Genomic DNA, 23,537 nt, shown 5'->3' with positions numbered 1-23,537 from the left:
CGCGAGATGTTTTACGAACGTGCGTGATTTCGTTTTTTTTTTTTTCACAGCACAGGTGATCAATACTATTTGCAAACATACAAATAAATATGCTTGCATGCATATTTTTGACCGCCAACCTATGTGGGGAGAAGGTGGCTCATGGAAAGAGGTTATGCCAGACGAACTGGTGTTTATTGGACTTCTGATTTATATAGATGTTTTATTTATGTAGATGTTGTTTACATTAAAACATCACCAAGCTTTTCTCATATAAAAAAACAAAAATTTTGTGCAAAAAGTGCAGAAGTGAACGTGTGCTTCACGAAAACCATGAAATGCTTCACTGCATGGCACAAGCAATGAAGCAGTACCTCGCTTCAGATTTTTTGTGTGTATGTTAATAGCAACATTGTGTAGAGCATTTACTATTTTTTATACTATTCCTAAGTCATTTATCTCCAAAATCTATATTCTGGATTTTCTTGGTTTTGAATGTTTTTGTATATGTTTTGTTTCTGTGTTTATTGGCTGACAACAAAAATTACACACTTCCAAATTTTTATATATTCCATAATATTTTCCTTGCCCTACAACTTACATTTTTTGGAAAGGGCATTTCATTACGCATAATTTGGTATGCTGCAATGCGAGCTAGAGTACTTTATAAACTGGCAAAAAATTTCTTCCCGAGACCTTTGAAAAATGACCATTTTCTCGCGGTAACGAAAGAGATATTGTGGCATTTCATCAAACTACATTACATTTCAAATTTATTCCAGCCATGTCAGTGTTCTAAGTACTAAGATTTAATTATATCACTCTCTTTACACCAGCAGTTAAGAAAAATGAGTAAATCACTGCAATGCAATATCAGCACTGTATGCTTCTGGTTAGGCTCTGCATCATCTGGTGTTACTACCAGCATTTCCCATTACGTATACGTACTTCACCAGTAGCCTGTAAAAACGCAATGGTAAGAAGTCTACAGAAAAATTCCCTATAGTAGTAGCACTGGCATGATCACTTTGTACATTCATCATCTCAAACAGAATGTGTTTGGTAGTTAAAGGGATTGTCCGGCAATATTTTAAACATTATGAACTGTCGGGTGTTTCATGTATATTCAAAAACATAACGGTGATTCTTTCACGCTAAATGAAGCCTTATATAGTTGTATTCAGCCTTCTTTCTCATGCATACGAAACTAGCAACATATCGTACAATTAGCAGTGGCCACTGCAGCATGACGTCACAGTGGAACCGTGCATGGGACTCTCGAAGCTCTCTGCTCTGTACTTTGATGCACAGTTTGCTTGACGCTATTTATTCCTCGAGCCTATGCCTCATTAACTAAACAACTGTTAGTACCGTATATGCTCGTGTAATGGCCACGCCCGTGTAAAAACCGCACCCAAAACTTTGTTAAAGAATTCCCCCCAAAAAATACATTTAAAAATTACCCGTGTATTAGCCACACCCTTAATTTTTGAGGAGGTTAGCAGTGTTATATGTGTGCGGTGTGATAATTCCGAAGTTTCTTTTTTTTTTTTTTCTTCGGGGGCGAAACAAGGCAGCCATGCAGAGCTTTCGGCACCTCCAGAGAGCAAAAGCACAGCCACCAAGATTTAGCGGCTGCCTCTGGGTTGCTGCCGTCCACTAAAAAACACCAACTTGATGGCTGAAGGGGGCACCCTTGTGGACCTGTGCCACTAGGTTCCTGAAGCACAGGGTGGGATTTTCTTCAAAGCTGTGGAGAAATGCTTTAAGGTCACGGAAATCTTGAACAAACTCGACGGAACAGAGGAGGCTCTCATCTCAGACAGAGGAGAGTTTGAGGACGCGACGAGTTCAGGAGGAGGAGGACGAAGAATAACATTCATGCAACCGCGTAAAAATGACACAGGTTGTTCCCCCTTTTTGTGTGTTGTAGGGCACCTTAGTGGAAGCCTGCGGTTTAAACATGCCTCTGCATCAACGCAAATGCCTGATGCAGTTGCTGGTTTTATGCGAAAGCTGCGAGTCACATTTGCAGTGATGCTACTGAGGACTTCTGATTCGCAGCAATTTTTGGAGCAGCACCTGAATAATTATTATGGGACTCTTATGAAGAGCTAGAAATATTTCGATTCATTCCAAACCTCATGGAGAAAATCATCTCTATATTTCACTCAATCATACAAAAATATGGGCGTCATGCAGTTGAGTGCTCTGGAATAATCTCTTCAGTGAATATTTTCGAAACTATCAAATAAACAGAATACTGGATCAATAAAATTAACACTCTAAATACATCTATGTGGTTACCAGCAGACGTGGTAGCCAAATGCTGCGACGTACAGCAGTGCCTCAATGCTATATAGTTACAATATCCCTAATGCATTCCCCTAAGACGAATACAAGGCGAAAGCCAGGTTCTTTTTATTCTCAATCGACTGTATTGCTGGGTGCAACATGACATCACTTAGCTAGCCTCAAAAAGCCAACTTCCTCCGGCAGTCCCTTCCCTCGTTCTGAGGCCTCTCTGTGCTGTAGCAAGAGCGTTCTCACAATGCTTCCATACAATCGTTTGCGCATGCACCGGGTTGCCTGGAAGATGGAGATCTGCTTCAAAGTCAAGCTTCTGCGAAAGTGTCCGAAAGTGCGTTTAACGGGGGACTACATGATTTAACAAACTTGGTTCCCTTTTTACAGCGAAGCTGCATATACTAGCTAGGACATTTCGATTGTATGCCGAAAACCCCCTCTAGGGAGCAGTGCAAGGACAAAAAAGAAAAACTCCCAGGGTCCCTTACGCATTCACCAAAGATGACTCGAAGGCGAAAGCCATCTTCTTTTTCTACTCGCTCGATGTAGTAATCCTCCCCTGCCCCCCTCTCAAAACTTTCTGCACCTAACGTAGTTTTGCACCGCCACCAGCATCGGAGGCATTGCAAGCTTTCTGCACCTCACCTGGTTTTGCACTGCCTCCATGATCGGCACAACGATCACTGAGGCAGTGCAAAGGGACGATGTCACGTGATGACATCATGTGACTTCATGGTGTATGCCGTCACAAGTTTTAGCGATCGATGATGTCATGATCACGTCATCACGTGATGATTTTTTTCATATCAATCCTGTTGACGCCGCCAACGGTCAATTTTTGTGTTTGATGAGGTATCTAAGGCTTTCACATTAATATTGCGTATTGAACACTAACAGCCTGGCCTTCAACAACCTGGCCTTGCATATCAAACTAGCTTCCACCATGTCGCCACTGTGCCGTGTGCTAAACATTTTCGCTGGTCATCCACCTCACAAAGTGGAATGGCTCCTCATTTTATTTTATTTTCATTGCGATAGCAATTATACGGACACCGTCGACGGGTTTTTGCTGTCGCCATCACGCTTCGTATGAATTCCAAATTGATAACACCACCCCGCACATCGTATGTTCTACCCGCGAGTAAAAGATCGCCAGCTACCGGCGACGAACACGTCTGAAGCGGAGATGAACGAGCCAGCCGTCTCCGTCGCACGGGGGGCGCACATGCGATAGCATCACCCCGCGTGCGAGGCCTGCCGTCGATTGCTCATCAAACAGAGAGGAAACAGAGAAACGGCCTGCCGTCCGTCTTTCATAAGGAGCATAAAGGGACGCCAAGGGAGGAGAAGGGGGGGGGGTTGCGTCGCTGGCATGCGCACTATCTCGAGGCATCAGGAGACTGCTCGTAAGCTTGCTGTGTTCGCAACACTTGCTTCGCGTTTAAAAAACTGAATGCACGAAAACCGCTTCTGTCCCTGGAGCGGCCATATTCAATTAAACCAGCAATTGAGTTACGCGAAGTCATCTTCTTTCCTTCGTGCAATTTGTGGTATCGCATTCATTGCTTTGCCCTTAAGTGACACTGATTTTTTTTAACCGTCAGCTATTGACCCTGGAAAGCGAGGGGAGGACATGTAACATGGCATAGCCGCTTCACATCGGGCATTCCGACGTCAGGGCCGTCAGCGACGGGCCCACTACAAACAGCTGAGTGTATTAAAACCGAATTACGGCTGCTCCGACCAGGAGGCATGCTTTTATTAATGAAATTACACTTTTTAAAAATCAAGCGAAAAATTCAAATTGGGACGTACCCTATCACTCACGACGTCGAAAGAGCAGGGCCTTTTAGGGGGTATTTACCGCAAGAGCGATTACGAACCCGGATGTGCTGGTGGAAGGAATTACGAAAAAGCTCTTCTGGATGAAGATCCAATTTTTCATTCCACTATGTCATGAAACAGAAGTGACAGACATTTTAGCGTCACACGTATATATTTATTAGTGAACACTGCTTCAATTACGTGCAGTGTGACGCTTGAAACGAGCTATCAGCAGCGTTTCTGGAACAGACAACGTCCAACGATGAATCGCCGCCACACTTTCTCACTACCGATTGGCCTAGACGTCGGGAGCCTCTGCTGAGAGTGCGTTTTGCCGTCGAGCCGACCTGCACAACAGGACCTGCATCGGCAACGAGCATGGCGTCATGGCTTACTCGGGACGCACGCACAAGCTATTCAGCGGAATAATTCTTGGTCTGTGGTTGCGACTGTGGCGGCCCCAAGATGAAGCTGCACATGTTTTGACACGCTGGCGGTGCGATTGCCAGTGACAGACGACCCCAAACCCGAGACTCTGGCGCAGTTTGCCGCAATTTCCGTCGACGTTATCAGGATGGCGCAGGAGTGGAATCACTGCATTTGTGAAATCCTATGGCAATAACGGTTGCACAATTCATTAATTGATGGGCAGTTACTTCCTTTCCTTTTTTTTTTTCAAAAAGGCAGAATGTTCAGGCAATAGAGGCTTGGAAAGGTAAAAAATTGTGGGCGCCAGATCAGGCTTCCGCTGATGGGTTTGCGGCCTTCCACTAGTGGAGACGCCAAAATCCGGTGAGAGGCATACGCTCAACTCATAGCACTCGTCTTCATGATGTGCCGTGCACAGTCTTGAGTGTTCCGACCGAGACCTGTTGGCACTACAAACAGCGTCAACCCACTTCCACCTGTAGGCTCTTGTCAATGGAAAACTTGTGAAAAGTCACGTCGGGTGAATCCATAACATAATGGGTCTTCCCCCTTAAGCAGCTTATAAACTAGCCTGGAGCACTAAATTCACAAAAAACAAAAACAAAGAAAAACTGGCTGCACTCGTGCAACTACATATAATGCAGCTTGGCACGTCTGCCTGGTGGCCCAAGCCACCTGACACAGTCCCGTGTGATCTCACGCTCACGGTTGCCAGCACGTTCTGTCGTTGACATGAGATATTAAAAAAGTGCTGAATTTGATATTTACTTCCAGATTAATTACGCACTTGCCTTAGCCCTCCAAGCTGGCAAAGAATACAACAAGACACACACTTTCTTCTAAGACCATTTGTTTTTGTTTGTAAAATGACCGGACAATTCCTTTAAGCTTATTAGCACCCCTCCCACATGTATGAGGTGTGCCAGATTCAGCTGCACTTTCCAAGATGCAGCATGTTTCCATTTGTCCTACAATGAGCAGATTTCATACACAACAAATCCACAGCTGCTCATAATAGTTTAGTAAGATTGCTGGCCACCCAAGATGCAGCAAAAGGCTTAAGCTGGAAAACTCCAGCATCCATTGGCATCCTGTTTTAACAGTTAGAGCCATCTGCATAAGCAATCACTGAAAAATGCCATTGAAAAAAGGCCACTTGATATTATTACACTGCACAGGCAGAGACTTAAGAAACTTGAAATAGTACTTCATGGCCTAAGAATAATAACTTCCAGCATTCCAAAAACTTAAGACAGGTACAAATATGGGTCCCACAACTTGCAATGCCTATATTGTGCACACAGGATGCAGCATGTGGCCTATAATTTGAAAAAAAAAGAAAAAAAAAAATGCAGCAGTTGTGGGAAGCACCGCAATTATTTAGAGAAATTATTGAGAGGTTTCAAGAAATTAAAAAAGCAGAACAAAAATATTTGACGCTTTTCAGCGATTTGCTAGCCTAGGTAGTAAATCCAGCAGACTCACCAGGAGCTTCACTTGATGATCCGAGGCTTGCTAGAGCATCGGGTGGCAATGAGGCACTCACTGTAATGGGCGGCATTCCTGGCAGGCTAATTGGTGTGGTCAGGGGGACAGCACTGGCTGGACCTGCTGATGGCAGAGTTTTGCCCCAATTTGCTTATCTGTTTCTTTCGCACTGTACACAAGAAAACCGCAATTTCCACTTTTTCTTTCACTGTGCAGCTTAAAACTAGGTGGCAGCCACTGCGGCGCTGCTTCTCGCAGACAAGCAAACGAGTTCTTTGCACTTCTTTTGAGTTTAACAAAGAATTGGATAAGCACTACACACCAAACGCAAAGATAAGCGGTCGAATTGGGTATTTGAGACGGCTTGCCGTTTTTCCCGACCATATTCTGCAGCGACATGCCTTTTTTCAAAAATTGTCACGTGAGCTTCCGGTCTGACGTAACAATTATGATGGATTTCATGCGCGCCTGGTCCGGTGCACTCAGTTTCAGTTTCACCTAGATGGGGGCTTTGAATTTCGATGATTATTGTCTCAAATGACGTGCCATTTTTAAAAAACGGGAACGTCAAATTGTCACGCCCGACAACTTTCCATATGAACAACGGCCCTCAAGCTAATAATTAAGGAGTTAATTAACGAATTTTTTAAATTACTCATTCGAATGTAACTTCAGGTGCAGCAAAGTTTTTCTACCTCGGCGTAGAGTTTGTCTGCAAAGACGACAGGGGCCTGACTGTTATAGCATTTTTATAAAAAAATCTCTTGTCAAAAAAAAAAATACCCTGTATATAGCACTGCAGTTTCAAAAGATCTTTTCTGTCAACCACAACATTCTCATGCCTCTCACAGGTCAATTCGTTTAAATATCTAGACATCTTATTTGGCCAACATATATATATATATATTTTAGGATGCACATATTCATAATGTATGCAAGGTCGTATACAGTCGTTACTCCCTAATTACAGCAATGCAATATTTCCCTCGTGAAGTACTTTACTATGCATTTTGCCATAGCCATGTTATTTATTGCTTGGAATCATGGGGCATAACTTATGACATACATACAAGCTTTACAAAAAAATTGCAGAAAAGGGCTCTGAAAATAATTAATACCTCAAACTACACCAGTAATACATGTGATGATTTTCTAAACACAATGTGTTATCGGTTAAGGCACTATGTAACCATGAGATCTCATTCACAATTTCTTCACATACCTGTCCGATCCTGTTCTGAACCGAGGGGAGCACTGCTAGGTGGTCTGCTTTCTGTGCTTTCACTTGTAGCAGCTGGTACAGGTGCAATTTCCCCTACAGAAAAAAAATTACATCAGCCCCACTACATATGTTTTGATGTCATGAAGACAAGGCCAAAATTTCAACCTTTAATAAACCAATCAGATCTGTAATGAATATCTACTAGTTGAAGGAAATCTATCCAAAAGCAGTGCAAAGCCACAAATGAAACATTCGCTTTACTAAAAAAATTTGTGAGCCATTCCACTCTGTGAAGGTGGATGACCAGCAAAGCTGTTTAGCACACGAAACAGAAGTGACATGGAGGAGGTCAGTTTGGATCAGAGGCCAGGTTGTGAACATACACATAAACATTCAAAACACTGTGCAGTCTACTGTGACACATGGAAGATGACACCCGACATCGAGGTACACTTTAAGAGATATTTGCTTGCTAAGCCCACCTACAAGGCCATATTCTTCACTACACAGTCGAACCCACATATATCGAACTAGAAAGAAAACTGAAATTAGTTCAATATATAGGATAATTCAATATACAGCTTTTAATGAAATTATAATATTTTTTGTGCGAATTTCAGTGTGCAAGATGGCTTCACGGCAGTGCTTTACGATAATGTAAGGAACATGCCTTCACAGCAATACACTTTTTTTTGTATTTTTATGATGTTTTTAGTTGGGGAAGTAGGGTTATACATAGAGGTGAGATATACACAAGAAAATATGGTATCAATGTAAATAGCACCTCAAAATCTTCATATGCAGCTGGGCCATTCCACACAAACGTCCCAGCCATTTCGGCAACCACTCAAATGCCTTCGAAAAAAATCGTTCCGATTTATTGCATTGAAAACGATGAATTGCTAGAATATTTCGTAGAGAAAAAATTGTTGTGGGAGCCTTCCAAATTTGCTATTACGTCATCTGACTGTGTTAGAAAATTGATTCTGACAGTATCATTTCTCGTTTCACTACCAAAATTGGTTTACATACTAATAAAAAGTGTTTGCGTAAGGTGTTCGATGCTCAATAATATTACTGCAATTTTTAAAGGGCCAGTAAACAGGCTCCGACTTTTCTTTTACACCCCCCAAACAAGCTCGCCAATTCGTACAGTAGACCGCGGCGATCACATTTTCCGAATATTACAGTGCCGTGCGCCGCGCAGACCCTCCATTTCGAAAAACAATTCCCGCGCTTCTTTCCTTCGCCGGACCAACCCCCCTCGTACGCGCAGTGACGCGAACTTGCCCATGGGCAACTTGACGTACCACTGAGCTCGTCAATTGGTCTAAACCAGGTCTCAACAAGTTAACGTCAGTTCCTGTTCCCACCCATCGCTACAAAACTGCGCCTTGTTTCTTGGCCCTGCGGTGATGCGGTTTCGGCCACGCAGTTGTCGGGTTGCACGCATATCGCCTTCGACATGATCAACACGTGGAGAGGAAGCGTTGTCGGCTACAAATCGAGCGGAGAGAGGGGGAATCTCCGGTAGCTCGGACGGGTCGCGCTTGCTTAGTTTTCCCATTGCACGCGCAGTTCTTTTCGCGGGGTTCTTTTCTCTTAAGCACCTTCGTCATCTTGGAAAGGAAGCATGCATTCCTGCTGCGTTGTGAACTGTCACAAAGGTTTAAAAATACCAAAGAGCCGAAAACTGCCCATCAAGTTACGGAGCACGTGCGACAATGTAAACATTAAACAACCAGGAGCCGCAGCAAGCGAAAGTGCATTGTGAGTGATCGAGCTCGCTGATGACGTCAATTGCTGACGTCGTGTCACGTTGCCGAAGTGGGCGGAGTCACGACGACGGGCTACGCCTTCCCCTCCCTGTGGCGGAGGAGGGCGGCGAGGCCGCGCGAAAATTTGAAACCAGCTGAAGCGGATGTTCTAACCCCTGTAACTTCCTTATTATAGCATGTATTCACAAAATTCTTGTGGCAGCATGTTCACATAGCAAAAGTGCGCATATTTCTCTTAATTACAATTTTTGGACCTCGGGGTTGTTTACTGGCCCTTTAACAGTGGAGCTGTTTATGCCAGCTGTTGATTGTAATCCGCGAGCAGAAAACTGTCATCATCATGAACCGGCACGCCCCATGTTCGTCCTCCTTTTCATCTTCTGCTTCGCTTCCACAACAAGTGCGCTGATTTGTCCGGCGTGGGATGGAATAACTCCAATGGGTGAGAGAACGAGTACAGAGAGAAAAAGAAAGAAAGAGAACTTCATGGTGAAAAAAATTTCTTCACAAGGCAGGATTCAAACCCGTGTACCCACGGTCCAAAGGCAAGCATCGTAACCACTCGGCTACCCAGGCACACTCGCAGAGCATAACATAGCCTTGTATAGTATAGTATACCAAGGGGATGGAAAAGGAAGTGAGGCTGAGGAGGGAGTATACAATGAAAAAGAAAGAGAAAGAAATAGAGAAAAAAAGAAAAATATATAGACAGAAAGAGATAGAAAGAAAGGGGAAGCTAGAAAACGGGAAGAAAGAGAAAGAAAGAAGGAGTGAGAAATAGAAATATTCATACATGGTGCAATATTACAAGAGAAAAAATTCAAACATGATTTTGGCAAGATTTCTGGAAGCATATCACAGAAAAATTGCAGTAATATTACTGAGCTTCGTACACCTTACACAAATGTCTTCACTTAAAATGTAAACCAAATTTGATATTGAAACGACATACAATACTCTCAGAATAAATTTTCTGACAAACATCACTCGGATGACATTATGCGAAATTCAGAAGGCTTCCACGTGACCAAAAATTTTTTTCTCCCAGAAATATTCAAGCAATTGCTTTCATGCAATAAATCGGCACAATTTTTTTCGAATACATGAGATGGTTGCCAAAATGACTGGGACGTTTGGCGTGGATGACCCAGCTGTGCTTACTCGTCGGGCATCAGAAGTGTCTAGTCTGCCTTAGCCGTAATGTCAGCCTTGTTTTCCAATATCATAATCGGCATGCTTCTTGGGGTGCCATACACAGCGGAGATGTAAGATTCCTACTGCAGAACATAAATAAATTGGCAGCGGCTGGTTTCATTTATTTCATTGTGCTCCAGCATGAGCTTCCTTATGTGTAGGCTTTGCTGCAACACAGCACTGTATTGATTATCGCCAGCTTTGCAAAGCGTTAAAAAAGAACAAGCGGAGAAGTGAATGGTGACCCCACATGATGGGCCGACGGTGCAATGATGAGGAATCATGAGGGAAAGCGGTAGTTTCTACTCGCTCCGCGCGGCTCCCTCCCAATCACACCTCTTACTCTCTGAAACGCATGCAGAAAAGTCCCCTTCCACGAGGAAAAGCCAAAGTTTTGTGAAGAATAGCCAACCTCTTGGGGCATTTAATGCTGCCCAATGTTCGACATATCAAGTGTTCCGGTCATTTTTCTTTAAAGTAGCCGTAGCTTTTCCTGTGCATTGACATTAAAGCATTGCCATGCTCTAAAATAGTTTGATATAAAGGATAATTCAATTTATCCGAGCTCAATATAGTCGGGTTCAACTGTATGCAACATGGATCGTCTTGTCTGGCTTGCCATGTGCATTTGGCATTTCATGTACACTATTCATTGGTGTTTGCTGCCCTTCAGCACCATTCACATTCTGCTGTTGCGGTTCCTTTTGTCTTTCATCGTAGGCATGCTGCTCATCGGGAGTCCTAACTATACAAGGCTGTTAGATGGCTACTGCAGAACATAGATTGGCAGCTGCTGGTTTCATTTATTTCACTGTGCTCCAGCATGAGCTTCTTTTCTTTATGTGTAGGCTTTGCTGCAACACAGCATGTAGAAAAACCAGCTTACACCAATCCCCTTAAAGTCAGCTTCACCTTTAAACACAAATGCAATGCAGTTGAATGTAGAAGCTACAGTAAGTAGGTAACAACTTCCAATCCTGAATCTAATATGAGAAATTCTCCTTAAATTTGTACAGAACAACTTACACCATCTTTAGACCCATCAATACTGCTGATTTATACATTAAACAAGCATGACATTCATAGATTAAAAAAAAATAAAAAAACCCCATGACTTTACCAATAAAATGTAACCAGCTGACATCACAACAGCCAAGCAGAACATGGTCATGGTATGCAACTTGCATACCATGACCAAGAATGCCAGCAGCTTACAGTGTAAGTGGCGTATTACATTAGACACCACAGCATCACGACATCGCAAGTCCACCTACACCCTGCCATGAAAGACAGACTCAAAATGCCGACAATCATGCAATTTTAAGTAAGCATTATCACAAGAATGAGCAAAATCCTGTTACTGTGCTTTCTCCTTAAGGACTTGTTACAATTGGTGGCGTGAATATATTTGAAATTTCGAATATTTTTCGAATAGCGTTTGCTATTCGATTCGATTCGCACTATAATTTTACTATTCGAACAATTCGAACTTCCCAAAGACAAATACAGTCAACGTCCGATTGAAAGTGACCCCTTCAAATTTTCAATATGCTTCACCTCATTACACTCTTGTATTGCGGCAAAGCTGCCTTTCAAGCTCTGTTACGGTCGAACTTAGCCAAGACACAGTCATGTGCGATTGGAAGTGGTCCCTTCAAGCTCCGCTACGGTCACAAATGTATTAACTCAAGAAAACGCTGGTTCCAACATGGAGATGAAAGATGTGGCAGAGGCGGGGGCTCAGTTAATGCTGTTTCGTACCTAAAATTTGGGCAGGAAGTCCGAAAAATCGGACGCCGAAGCTTTTGAGCATCCAAAATTTCAGATGTTCTTATATATTGACATCTACGAGGCAGATCTGGAACTCCAGACAAAGCACACCCTTGTCCGCCACATCAGTAGGGCTTCCACAGAAGTTGAAAGAGGATGAGAGGCTGAGCAAATGGCATCTTTGCCTGTCACGTGTAAAGTGTTGTCGGCAACACTTTGGTTGCACCAAATCATGTACATAAATACAATTCGGCCTCTACATTGCCTATTCTTTATAAGACAACTATGAAACACCACCCCGCCAGCGCTTCATCAACCTAGCGAAAAGAAACACTTTCATGCTGCTATCTCATAAGAATATGCTTAGGAATCCTCTCCAACTTTTTTTTCTGCAATTTCGCTTTGAAGTATTACAAAAATATTCGAGAAATATTCGAAAAATATTCTGTTTGATTCGCACTCACACTTCAATATTCAAATTCGCTTCGCACCCAAAATTTTGCTATTCGCACAGCTCTAGTTACAATACAGTAGACTCACGTTAAATGGAACCTGAAGGGACTAGGAAAATATGTTCCATTTAAGAGGAGTTCCATTTACTGAGAGATGAACAGGGTGCAGAATTCAAGTACAAAACCAATCATATTAGAGGCGGCTGTTCCATTTACACAGCAATCCCACTTAAGAGATTTCCATTTACTGAGAGTCTACTGTACATTCCCCTTCCCCAAATTTTTTTAACTACCCAATTTATTAAATTTTTCACCTTCTCCTGTGTGAAAAATTAGCATGCAATTTTGATTAGGCTATGGACTGCACTTGTTATCCAGACGTATTTCTGGTTATTTTTAATAAAATACACTGACAGTCTACTGCAAGGAGTTCCAGTTTTATGTAATACCAGCACAATGCCATCCTGTATAGACAATAAATACTGTCCAGCAAATCTTACGTGAAGGCAAGGAGGAGTCTGCTGCTGGTTGCATAGACACATCACTCAAGGAAACAGCGTTGACTTTCTGTGCTAGTGCTGCTGTAGGGTCACTTACAATGCTCGGTGCACTCAGCTGGACCTATAAGAAAAATGAAGTTGCCAAAAAGTAACATAAAGAGCTATTACCAATAGTTATAGCAGTTCCATGTAGTGTTACCCAGTTACTTTGAAACTGCATGAAAACAAATTAGTAAAAAGGACACTCTTTCTCTATGTAATCAGTAATGATAGGTGCTGGCTTTGGCCAGAATTTGAACCTGTGGTCTTGTGTATGACAACTGCATATTGACAAAAAAAAGTGATGGAACAAATGCTGACAGCATCCAGAGGTATGAGATAACACTTGACATGCATTTGGGCAAAGTGCGTTGGTGGGTTAGTTGGTTGAAAATCATAATAAATTTGAACAGCATGACTGAACGCGGACAGAGAACACGCATACACATGCGCGTGCACACACACACACACACAGAGCACAGTTTTGTTTTTGTACTTTCAAGTGGAAATGTTTATTTTCAAGCACACGTGACGTATGTGTGTGTGTGTGTGTGTGTGTGTGTGTGTGTGTGTACTATACACACACACAAATGTGAGCATGTAAAAATAAAACAAAAAAGGTGGTGAAAAAGATAAACAGGAAGGACCCACACGCACGTTTGTCACCACAATCGCAACCCGTTACAACCAGACTAGGGTGACAATTCAAGAAATGTAATTTCCTTGTTGACAGTGCCAAAGGAGCCATGCTGACACACTTATTAATTTTTTCTGTTTCACAGGCTTCAATAATTGCCCTCATCAATCTATCTTTTGCCTTTTTAAGAATAATTGTTTTATCAAACACAGTAACACAGCAACATTTTTGATGAATGGCAAGGTGGCCGGAAATTTTGTAATGTACTTATGCCCCTTCAACCTCTCGTTGACACAATGGCCAGTCTGGCCAATGTACGCACGAGCACACAACAATGGGACCGAATAAATCACGTCTTTAACACAATCCACCAATTGCTCACTATGTTTTGTGGAACAAGGGGTAAATTTCTTTGTCAACATTGACTGCAGTCACAGGAGTGGGAAAAACAACGTCCGCACCGGACCCTCTCGCAATCCTTTTCAGATTGTGACATATGGTGTGGATATTCTCCGTCCACGTTCAGTCGCACTGTTCAAATTTACTATGATTGATATGCCGTGCATGCACATGACATATAGTAGCATCCAAAATTTTTATCACCACCATACACTAGTTGTAAAAAGTACAGTCATGACCGAAAGTAATAGACCTCAGTGAGTGTGTGCCCATGAACATGTCAGTGCACCTGGTGCTGGGCTGCTCAAATCCATGTGCCATCAATTCTGGTGAAGTGAGCATCTGTGTTCCTATATTATTTGTTGGCATGACCATTCGCTCTGTCTGACAAGCCACGTTATCACTTTGCAAATTTTTTGCAAGCTATCACCATGACCAAGTTAGTCATGGAAGCTTTGCAGCTATCATGGCAATGTAAGTGAGAAGTGTGTATCAGCAGAGAGTCGCAGCTGGCATAGAATTTCTGTTTTAATAGCACGCACACATCAGACAATGCCATAAACATATCAATGAATAATACAAGAACGCTGATGCACACTTTGCCAGGAGTGATGACACGTGGGCTTGAGTGATGCAGCACAAGATGGCACTGGCGTGTTCTTGAGCATACATTTTCAAGAGTTTCAGCGCCCACATCACCATTCTTCTTCTTGAGCATACACTGACAGAAGTCCATTACTTTTGCCCATGACAGAATCACATGGCACTGTGATGAATAAACGTCAAAAAGTAAAGCAGGTATAAAAATAAGGAAGCAAATGCACACTTTTTGTATGTGCATGTATGAGAACTACCATAACGTGCCCCTTATACCAAAGTATGATGTCGCAGGCAACATTCTTCAAACAACAAGTACAGTGCACCATAACCCTCCAGAATCACAAGTCCCCTTAGGATTCAACAAAAACTTACAGTTAAGAAACCATCTCCTGCAGGAGCACTGCCTGAGGGCCACGAGGGAGCTTTGGCCACAGGCTTCGTTGGGATCCGATGTAGGTAGCCATAACCAATACCACAGCCAAGACTGCAAATCAGCAAGAAAATTTTAGGAGAGACACATGCCAAGAAGGAATTTCACATAGACAAGATTTGGATGCACTAGTGAAAGCCAGAAAGTATAAAATAAAGAGATCACATTTCTAAACATATAATTCCCTTTTCACACAGAAATACCGCTTGGCCTATTTCACAGACCAAGACAGATACACTTCATAAAGGAATCACGCAAAATTTATGTACGAGACAAAAAAAATACATCATAGAGCCATGGTATCACACAAAACCATAGCTGACCTAGCATCATCACAATGGCAAAATAATCATAGCATGGAGTCCGACATCACCACCTCCACATGCTAATGGCCGCGAGATCGACCTATAGATGGCAGCAGCGTCACCGTGTCAGTGTGAAGAGGCGGTCGGAGGCGTGTATACAAATGCACACAGCGGCGCTTTGTTGTGAGGAGTTTCAGCCGATTGTCGGCGAATAAAATGCGTTGATTGCTGCTTACTGGTAATATATACACTCCTCATTGTTGAATCGATGCACAAACGTCATCCAACGTCGCTATTACTAGTGAGAAAAGCGCAATCTGCCAATGAAAGGGATGCTCGCCCTGGATGACAGTCTGCACTTACGCACTGTATGACGTTTTTTGCTTTCTCTGTACGTGTTTAGCTTGTGTTCTGTGTACTACGCACTGCTGTAGCACGACTGAACTACTTAAGTGTTTACTTCTTGTTCATTTGTACACCAGCCCATATTCCTGCGCAATGAGTTCAATAGCACTATTCACGCGAATACGCATACGCAGGTAAAAGTTGAGCACAGAGCTTTCATCGATTGATTACGTGCACGACAATGATGCAACAAAGGTCCGGTTACTTTATGGAATAAGTGTCTTTTTTTTTTTTTTTTTTCAAAGTAATAATGCCCGCTGCCTTCCATCAATTTATACTAACTCCACACAAACGCTCAAGATAATGTGAAAAAAAAAAAGGGATGAGGTTTTGCGTGAAATTATACGACATAAATGTAAGGCACGCCGTCCAAGTTAAAATTGCGCGCGGCAACTCCGTTTTACCACTGCCATGTCATTCCATTGTCTGTTTTTTTTTTTTAGGGACAGTTTGAGTAGCGAAGTTTCAGACTTCACTCGATAGAAATATTTCGCTGTAGCGGGACCACGACCGTAAAATAAAAGGACATCTTAAGCGCAACTAAACCTCATCATGAACTACAGTGCCGCAATTATACACCTAACAACAACGCGAAAGTGCATGAGCCTCGTTTTTGTTTACCACCGAGTCGCTAAAACGCTGCATTCACACACTATTTAATGCTCCTCATGTTTGGGACTATGCCAAGCGCACTTTACGATGTGCTTGAGCCAGAAAGCAGCATCAAGACTGAAATGATTCCGGCAAACGAAGGGTATGACACCAATACACAGCCCTCTCGAAATTCGCACTCACTGATCTTATTACAATGCGCATGTGCCGAGCAAGCCATTTGCTTCTGTACACCATGTTAGGTATATGTACAAGCAGTTAAAATCGCGCTAACAGAACAAACCGCCCTTTGAGAACGTGCAGGACGTACGCGCACATGCAAACACGGCGTGGCTAGCAGACGATGCAGGGAGCAATCCACACTAGGCGCGCTTCAACCAGTAGCCGCCAGGCGGCGACTCCGCTCGATCTCGCGGCCAATAATCACTGTGTATGCACGCATGCACATGTTGATTTTTTTTCCTTTCTTCCCCCTTGAGTGATACTTCACTGTGCTATCATGAACCCCAATAAACTAACTCATCAATGTGCTTTAGTCAATTTCTAAGCTACAAGTTTCATTTACAAAAGCCAACAGCTTCCACATTCGAAAACTTGAGACATTGCCAGAGCTAAGTTGCACAGAGCATCTCTGAATACCAGGAACACCATCTGTCCATTTCTCCGTGGCATTTAGTATGCATTGATCTGCTTTTTCAAAGAGTGGCTAATTATTTAGACAAGCTTACATATGTACTACAAGCTAAGTTTCAATGCAAGCAATATAAAGATGCACCATAACCATGAAAATTGCAGTGCCATAAAATTGTTTTAATTTTTTAGGGTGTACAGGTACACAGGTTTTACTGTATCGAGTTCATGACCAGGGGTGCAATCTTGTACCCTTTTTTAAACACAAACATTTTTGCTGCAAATGATTCCCAACGATCACTTAGGTAAGCTGGGGGGCTATTTTGTACGCGTTCTAGCATAGAACGGGGAGGAGGATCGAACAAAAGGACGAGAGGGAGCACACAGCCAATAGGCGAGCTCGGGAATTCAGGAATGTATCCAATGCATAAATAAATGTACAATTATTTTAAATGAACATCAATACTGAGAGGCATTGTTTTTCGTAGCTTGAAGTGGAAGAGCTCGGCGACTTTACCAAGTAACTTGTGTTAATGTCTTGACATAGCGCCAGGGGGTGTTGCAGTTTCATAACCTCCTTGGTTTCATGAGACGTTCGGTAGTGGCGCTGGCGACCACGCTGTTTCATCCAGTGCTTCTAGTATTAGCAGTGTACTTGTAAAATTCAAATGGCTCGACGATTGGAACTGTTATTCAGTTGTCGAAATGGCGCAGTACACGCACTTACTAGGTCCGCGCGTTCCCGACAATCAGAGAGAGTTGCTGCTCTCGTTTACGGAACAGCATCGAGAGTTGGCCGTACGAGCTAGCGAGTTTACGCACGAATTTACGGCAGCGGACAGGCGTCGGCTGTGGGGCGAGCTGTCCGACACGCCGAACAGCGAGGGCCCCGTCACCAAGTCGGCCTCTTCAGTCATCACCTCGAACGCATCTTCTAATAATAATATCTGGGGTTTAACGTCCCAAAACCACGATATGATTATGAGAGACGCCGTAGTGGAGGGCTCCGGAAATTTCGACCATCTGGTGTTCTTTAACGTGCACCAAACGCATCTTCTACCTCGGGGATTCGTTTCTGCGTGACTGCAGCAGTCACGCAGGCGACACGAAATGGCATGAACGAGAACGGAGACGCCATTCTCGCAAACTGTCAGTGCGGTAGCGAGATGCGTGGGTAGCGCACTCCTCCGCTTTCGTTTCGATCCAATCCAAGTCATTTGCGGAGACTGTTTGTATCCGTTCTATCGACAGAGCGGGGTCGGAGACCGTTCCAAAGGAGGGAGCATGACGTCACGCGACTAAAGCCCACCGTGTCGGCCCAACACGTGATCAAGACGTCAGAGCACGCGGGTAGGTTTTAGTACTACTGGTGGCGTTCCGTTTTTGAACGTCCTCTGTGAGCCGGCCGGTCTGCGCCGAACAAGCGCGCTTCGATTAAAAGCTACCGGGTGCCATACCCGAAATCTCGGCAAACCTCATTTCTTGCGTGATCTTGACGCAAAAGGTCACGTGTTGGGCCGACACTGCTGGCTTCAAAGCGAGTTGGCTTGCCAAGGCTGGCTGCGTGACGTAATGCTACCTCCTTTCTTTTTCCTTCCTCCATGGTTCCAACGCTCCAACGCCTCCTCTCCGCTCTATGCAGATTTTGTGGCTATTCTCACGTCTTGACCGTCAGTATAGCATCGACCAATGCCGTGTGGCTTCCCCTCCTCCTTTTGTTCGATCCTCCTCCCCGTTCTATGCTAGAACGCGTACAAAATAGCCCCCCTGTTAGGCAAGTTTCGACCAGTTGAATGTGGCCAAAATGTTCGTTCATTATAAGAACAGGTACAAGATCGCACCCCAGCCTCAACGAGGCATTTTGTTGACACGCACATGTATGGGCGTCGGAAGGATTTTATTTTGGGAGGTGTGCACCCATGTTGCATTGCGGTTGGGGGGAGCGGGGCAGCGCTGATGTGGCTTGGGTGGAGGGCAACTGGTGGTGTGGCTTAGGGGGTGCAACTGCCCCTTTTTCTGACGCCCATGCGCACATACAAATAGCTCCTTGGTATCAAAGGAGTGCTCCAAGATGCATCAGCTGTCATGCTTGACTGCCACGATGACTGAATTCATGGCCAATCCAACTTAACAAGCAAGGTCTGTACCTATTTCTGCCGGCCATACAATATTCATCAACCACACACTTGAAAGTTAGTGCAAAGAGCTCACCGAAAAGAAGAAAAAACAAGTGAAAGCTTCAGACATTTTAAGATGCTGCCACATACCTGCCATCACCACCCCAAGACATGTTAGGAGTGATGGTAACTTCTCGACAACCATCAGTGTCAGTGTTGTACACGTACAGCTTGAGTGGCCTGCCTTCATGGGCATAGATCAGCGTAAACAAGTCTTCAGACTGCAAAATTTCCACAGAAAAAAAAAAACGAAAAAGGGCAAACAATGCAGCTTTAGAAGGAGAACAAATTCAACACAATAATTAATAAACATTGTGAAAAGTACAGTGGCTGTGTTTGGCAATAAGTACCTACTTTTCATGAGCACACTTTTTGGTGCTAACATGCATCATGTAGAGTGTTATCCTTTAAGGCCAACATCCAGTGTTTAATAAAAAAAAACGCTTTTAAAAGGAAAAAAAGAATATTATAAAATTTATCCATGTAGTATACCAAAACTTCCTTTCCAAAGTACAGTGCTCAAATGTACTTGGCAGCATGAACTACACCACAGCAAGTGACTGAATGGATTAATCCTAAAAAATGCGAAAATGCCACTGGTAAAAAAAGAAGTTGACAATTCATATTACTTTTTAAAACTAAATCTTGAGATGACCAGACTACTCATTATGTTACCAAACTTGCGACTCCTTGTACAAGCTACCTCATCAAGCCAAGGTTTCCAAAGTACATTTACAGTGAAACTTCACTTGAACAAACTTTAAGGGACTTCAGGAAAAAAAGATTGTTAAAGTGAAAGTTCCGTGAACTGAAACAGCTGTGCTGTAGCTTGTTATCACAAGCTGAAGGAAACATCACGTGTTCAAATGAAATTTAAACGTATTTATTTGTCATGTGAATTTATGCCTACTGAGGATCTTGTGAAGAATGTAGCAATCTTTTGCTGCACTTGAGCTCTTAAAGGGGTGGTGCCACCATGTTTGTGGCTTGCGCGTTCTTTGCTGTAAGCGTTTCCTATAGCTCCAGGAAGAACGATGCACACACCAAGATTCATGTATTCTCGCTAAATAATTTAATATCGCCTTTTGATGTGGACAACTTTCGGTTTCGGTTTCTGGGGGCCGAGGTTGGGCTGTGACGTAGAAGTGTAGGAAGCGTGGTCACGTGACCACACAAGGCTGTGACGCACTTAGCCAGAAAACGATCGAAACTCGGCGAGTGATGTAGCAACCAATGCTTTGCCGGTACTATAGTGAACTAGAATATATTCTAGTTCACTACAGCCGGTACGTACGTTGCGGAGGTGGCGGAGGTCCGGATGTCACTCACGTCACTACAGCAGATCTGGTGTGACGTCACTACAACTTTCGTTGTCCATCCTACAGATCTACGTCAGTGTTGGCGCGCTAGCGATAGGTTTTGATCGGGAGAATGGGCATTTGGGTACACTTTGGAAGTGAATTAAAATATATTCTAAACGTTTGCTGTGTCCGACCCTTCGTGTGGAGTGTCCTTGCATACAGAGGAAACCCACAACATGCTTGTTATAGCCTCGAAATTTGATGGCACCACCCCTTTAAGTTAAAGCTGAAATTTGGGCTAGTTGGTCTTGACTTAAATACATAATATAGCGGAACAAAACAAGGACAGAGAAAGAAGCGGACAGAGAAAATCGGAACAAGGACAGAGAAAATCGTGGCCTCTGCTATTAGATCCGTTGGCAGCATCGCACAGGCGACAGTAAATCTATGCTACAAAAAGTGGGGTTGTACTTGTTGAAGTGGTTAACATGACCGGGGAGGCATTGGATGGTGTCACTGAAAATGTTCATAGAACTGAAATGCACTGTGCACTGAATTTCGTTATACTGAAGCGAGTTAACACTGGGTTCAACAGCGCTTCTGTGGGGGACTTAAAAAAAGTTTGTACAACTGAATAGTTCACCTAACCGATGTTTGTTCAAGTAATATTTTACTGTACAATGAGCTGCTCCCAAAAATTAAGGAGCTTTAGGCTGAGTGTACTCATTTGCACGATGCATACCAACCCCCTGCCATGTGCCCGCAGGCACTGCTAAGCTGATGGAATGATACATATGTGACAAGTTTTGGCCCGGATATCAATGGCATGCCTGAGAATGAACTATGTGAGAAGTGCTGTGAAACCATCAACGGCTTCCACGAGTAGTGTACAGTAAAACCTCGTTAATACATATCTGCCAGGAACATGGCATAATTACACAGTTAACGGTAGTATGCACTAACCACGAATTGCAAATCTGCATCGCCTGGCTTGCGCCGACAACACCAACAAAGAAATAAATGTAGTGTCACAGCAAATATCATCTAAAATACACTTTACAAAGCCTTTTCTTTCTTTTTGCCAAAGCAGTGATTCCATCTCTCTCGCAATACCGTCCGATAGCATGCGGTGGCAACACCAAGGAGGGTTTCGAAACTATTACAGACTCCGGAACACACAGCAACTGACATAGCAGCAGAACAGACTGGGAAAGCAACAGAGCAGATGGAGACACATATCAGCTTTTCGTGACATGTGTGCGCATCAATAGGCCTCAATAGCTGGTATGGTGGCGCTGCGGCGCTAAGACAGTAAGCGCCGCCAGTAGCGGCCGCGTGCGCGATCCCGTCGTGACATGTTGCGGGCGCTCTTTGCAATTACATTGCGGAAGGAGCAGCGCGTGTTATTCTCTGGATTCCGCAGAACTGAACACGTAGAAAGTTATTTAAAATGCAAGCCATCTTCTTCACGGCAATGATCTTTATGCCGGCAATCATGTTTACGGCGTTAGGGAGGAAACTGTGTCTGCAAAGGGGCCCTCCGAATTCATTGGAAAGTGTGTTGTTCAGATAAGAATGTCGGCTAGGACGTCCGCCCTCATGCTATCAAAGTTTTACCAAAGTCTTGCATAATTTACGTTAAATAAAGGTTTTTTCATTTTCATGTATTACACGAAGAGCTTTCTTTGACTTTTGCATCCAATCTATTGGTAGTAGGTGTTCGGGCTAAGCAAGAAAAAAGTTCGTACATTCCATCCCTCTCGCTTTTTAAGGCGAAAGCCTTAGATGCCTCATCAAACGCGAAATTTGACCGTTTGCTGTGTCTCGCATCCCGCGATATCGGGGACGAGTGATGCAAAAATCATCATCACGAGATGACGTCATCATATGACGTCACGGTGACGTCACAGATTGCCAAAATTTGTGAAGTCATTATGACGTCACAGTGACGTAACGTGACGAAGTCATCACATTGCATCGTAGCTTGGTCAAAGGCGGTCCGATCTTGGAGGCAGTGCAAAACCACGTTAGGTGCAGAAAGCTTCCGAAGGGTGGCAGGACAGCATCAATACATCGGCTAAGAGGAAAAAGATAGCTTTTGCCTTCTAGTTGTCTTAACAGAATGCATAAGGGACCCTTTGAGTTTTTTGCGCTCTCTCATTCCTTGGGGCTGTTCGATGATTTCTGCACATTTTCCTAGTTGTCTATAGAACCAATTGCACATTGTGAGAGCAAGAAGCACATGCAAGGCTCAGCACCGGCGCCGAGGATGGTGTAAGCACGCCGCCGTCTTGGCTATGTTTGTCAACAAGTGCGAGCACACATCCTGCACAGACCATACCATGAGCCTGGCTCTGGCAATCGCCGCGTCCCCTTCCAGATGTCAAGATCTATAACATTTCGTGGTAGGGCCCGGTTGTAGTCTTTCCAATAGCATGCAGGAAAAGTGTCGGAACATATAGGCAGAGTGCAGGGCCATCGAGCTTCTGTGATCATCGCCCAAGAAGTGGGCACTGCATATGCGGTTTAGGTGCTTCACTAGCTGCCAAAGACCTCCATCGGGGCTAAAAAAAAAGGCAGAGTATATGACCACGACGAGCAAATATTCGCAATAATAGCAAAGATTAAAAAAAAAAAAAGAAGATCGTCTGTTTTATCTCGCACGTTGCACCGCCTTCATCCAACGCCCTCATCGCTCATTCTCGTGAGCCTTCTATATAAATCCACATAATTTTATTTTTGGCAGCTTACCGGCAGCATTTCTGTAGCTGTTGTGACAGCCATGCACGCAGCAACAGCATAGTTACGCTCCTGCTTGACCACGAATTAGCTTCGTTCTTTCAAGCTGCTGCAGTTCCTCCCCTACGCAACCGCTCTCAGCTGCAACTGATTAATAGCGTGCTGTGCTGCGGGTGGCACCACTTGTTCAGTTAAAGCTGCAGCGCACTAGGCCTATACTGCGATCAGCAATGTGGTCAAAACTGACACCGTTTCATTGAAACACGCTACTGCCACGTGTAGCCGATTGTCCCTGACTAGTTGCATGCAGCACGTCGCCT

General features: G+C 43.7%; 1 protein-coding gene across 1 annotated transcript in view; it reads right to left on the bottom strand.

Annotated features, from left to right (window-relative positions):
- The window catches only part of LOC119379323 (Golgi reassembly-stacking protein 2-like), a 45,342-nt gene that overhangs the window by 4,181 nt on the left and 17,624 nt on the right, over positions 1–23,537 (bottom strand). The window contains 5 exon segments of the mRNA XM_037648601.2: positions 6,025–6,147; positions 7,250–7,342; positions 12,944–13,064; positions 14,991–15,102; positions 19,268–19,398. Coding sequence (XP_037504529.1) covers positions 6,025–6,147; positions 7,250–7,342; positions 12,944–13,064; positions 14,991–15,102; positions 19,268–19,398 — 580 coding nt within the window.

The sequence above is a fragment of the Rhipicephalus sanguineus genome, chromosome 1 (assembly GCF_013339695.2).
Source record: "Rhipicephalus sanguineus isolate Rsan-2018 chromosome 1, BIME_Rsan_1.4, whole genome shotgun sequence".
Classification (NCBI taxonomy): Eukaryota; Metazoa; Arthropoda; class Arachnida; order Ixodida; family Ixodidae; genus Rhipicephalus; species Rhipicephalus sanguineus.
Note: the sequence above shows the minus strand (reverse complement) of the source record. Positions and strands in the feature narration are given on the sequence as shown.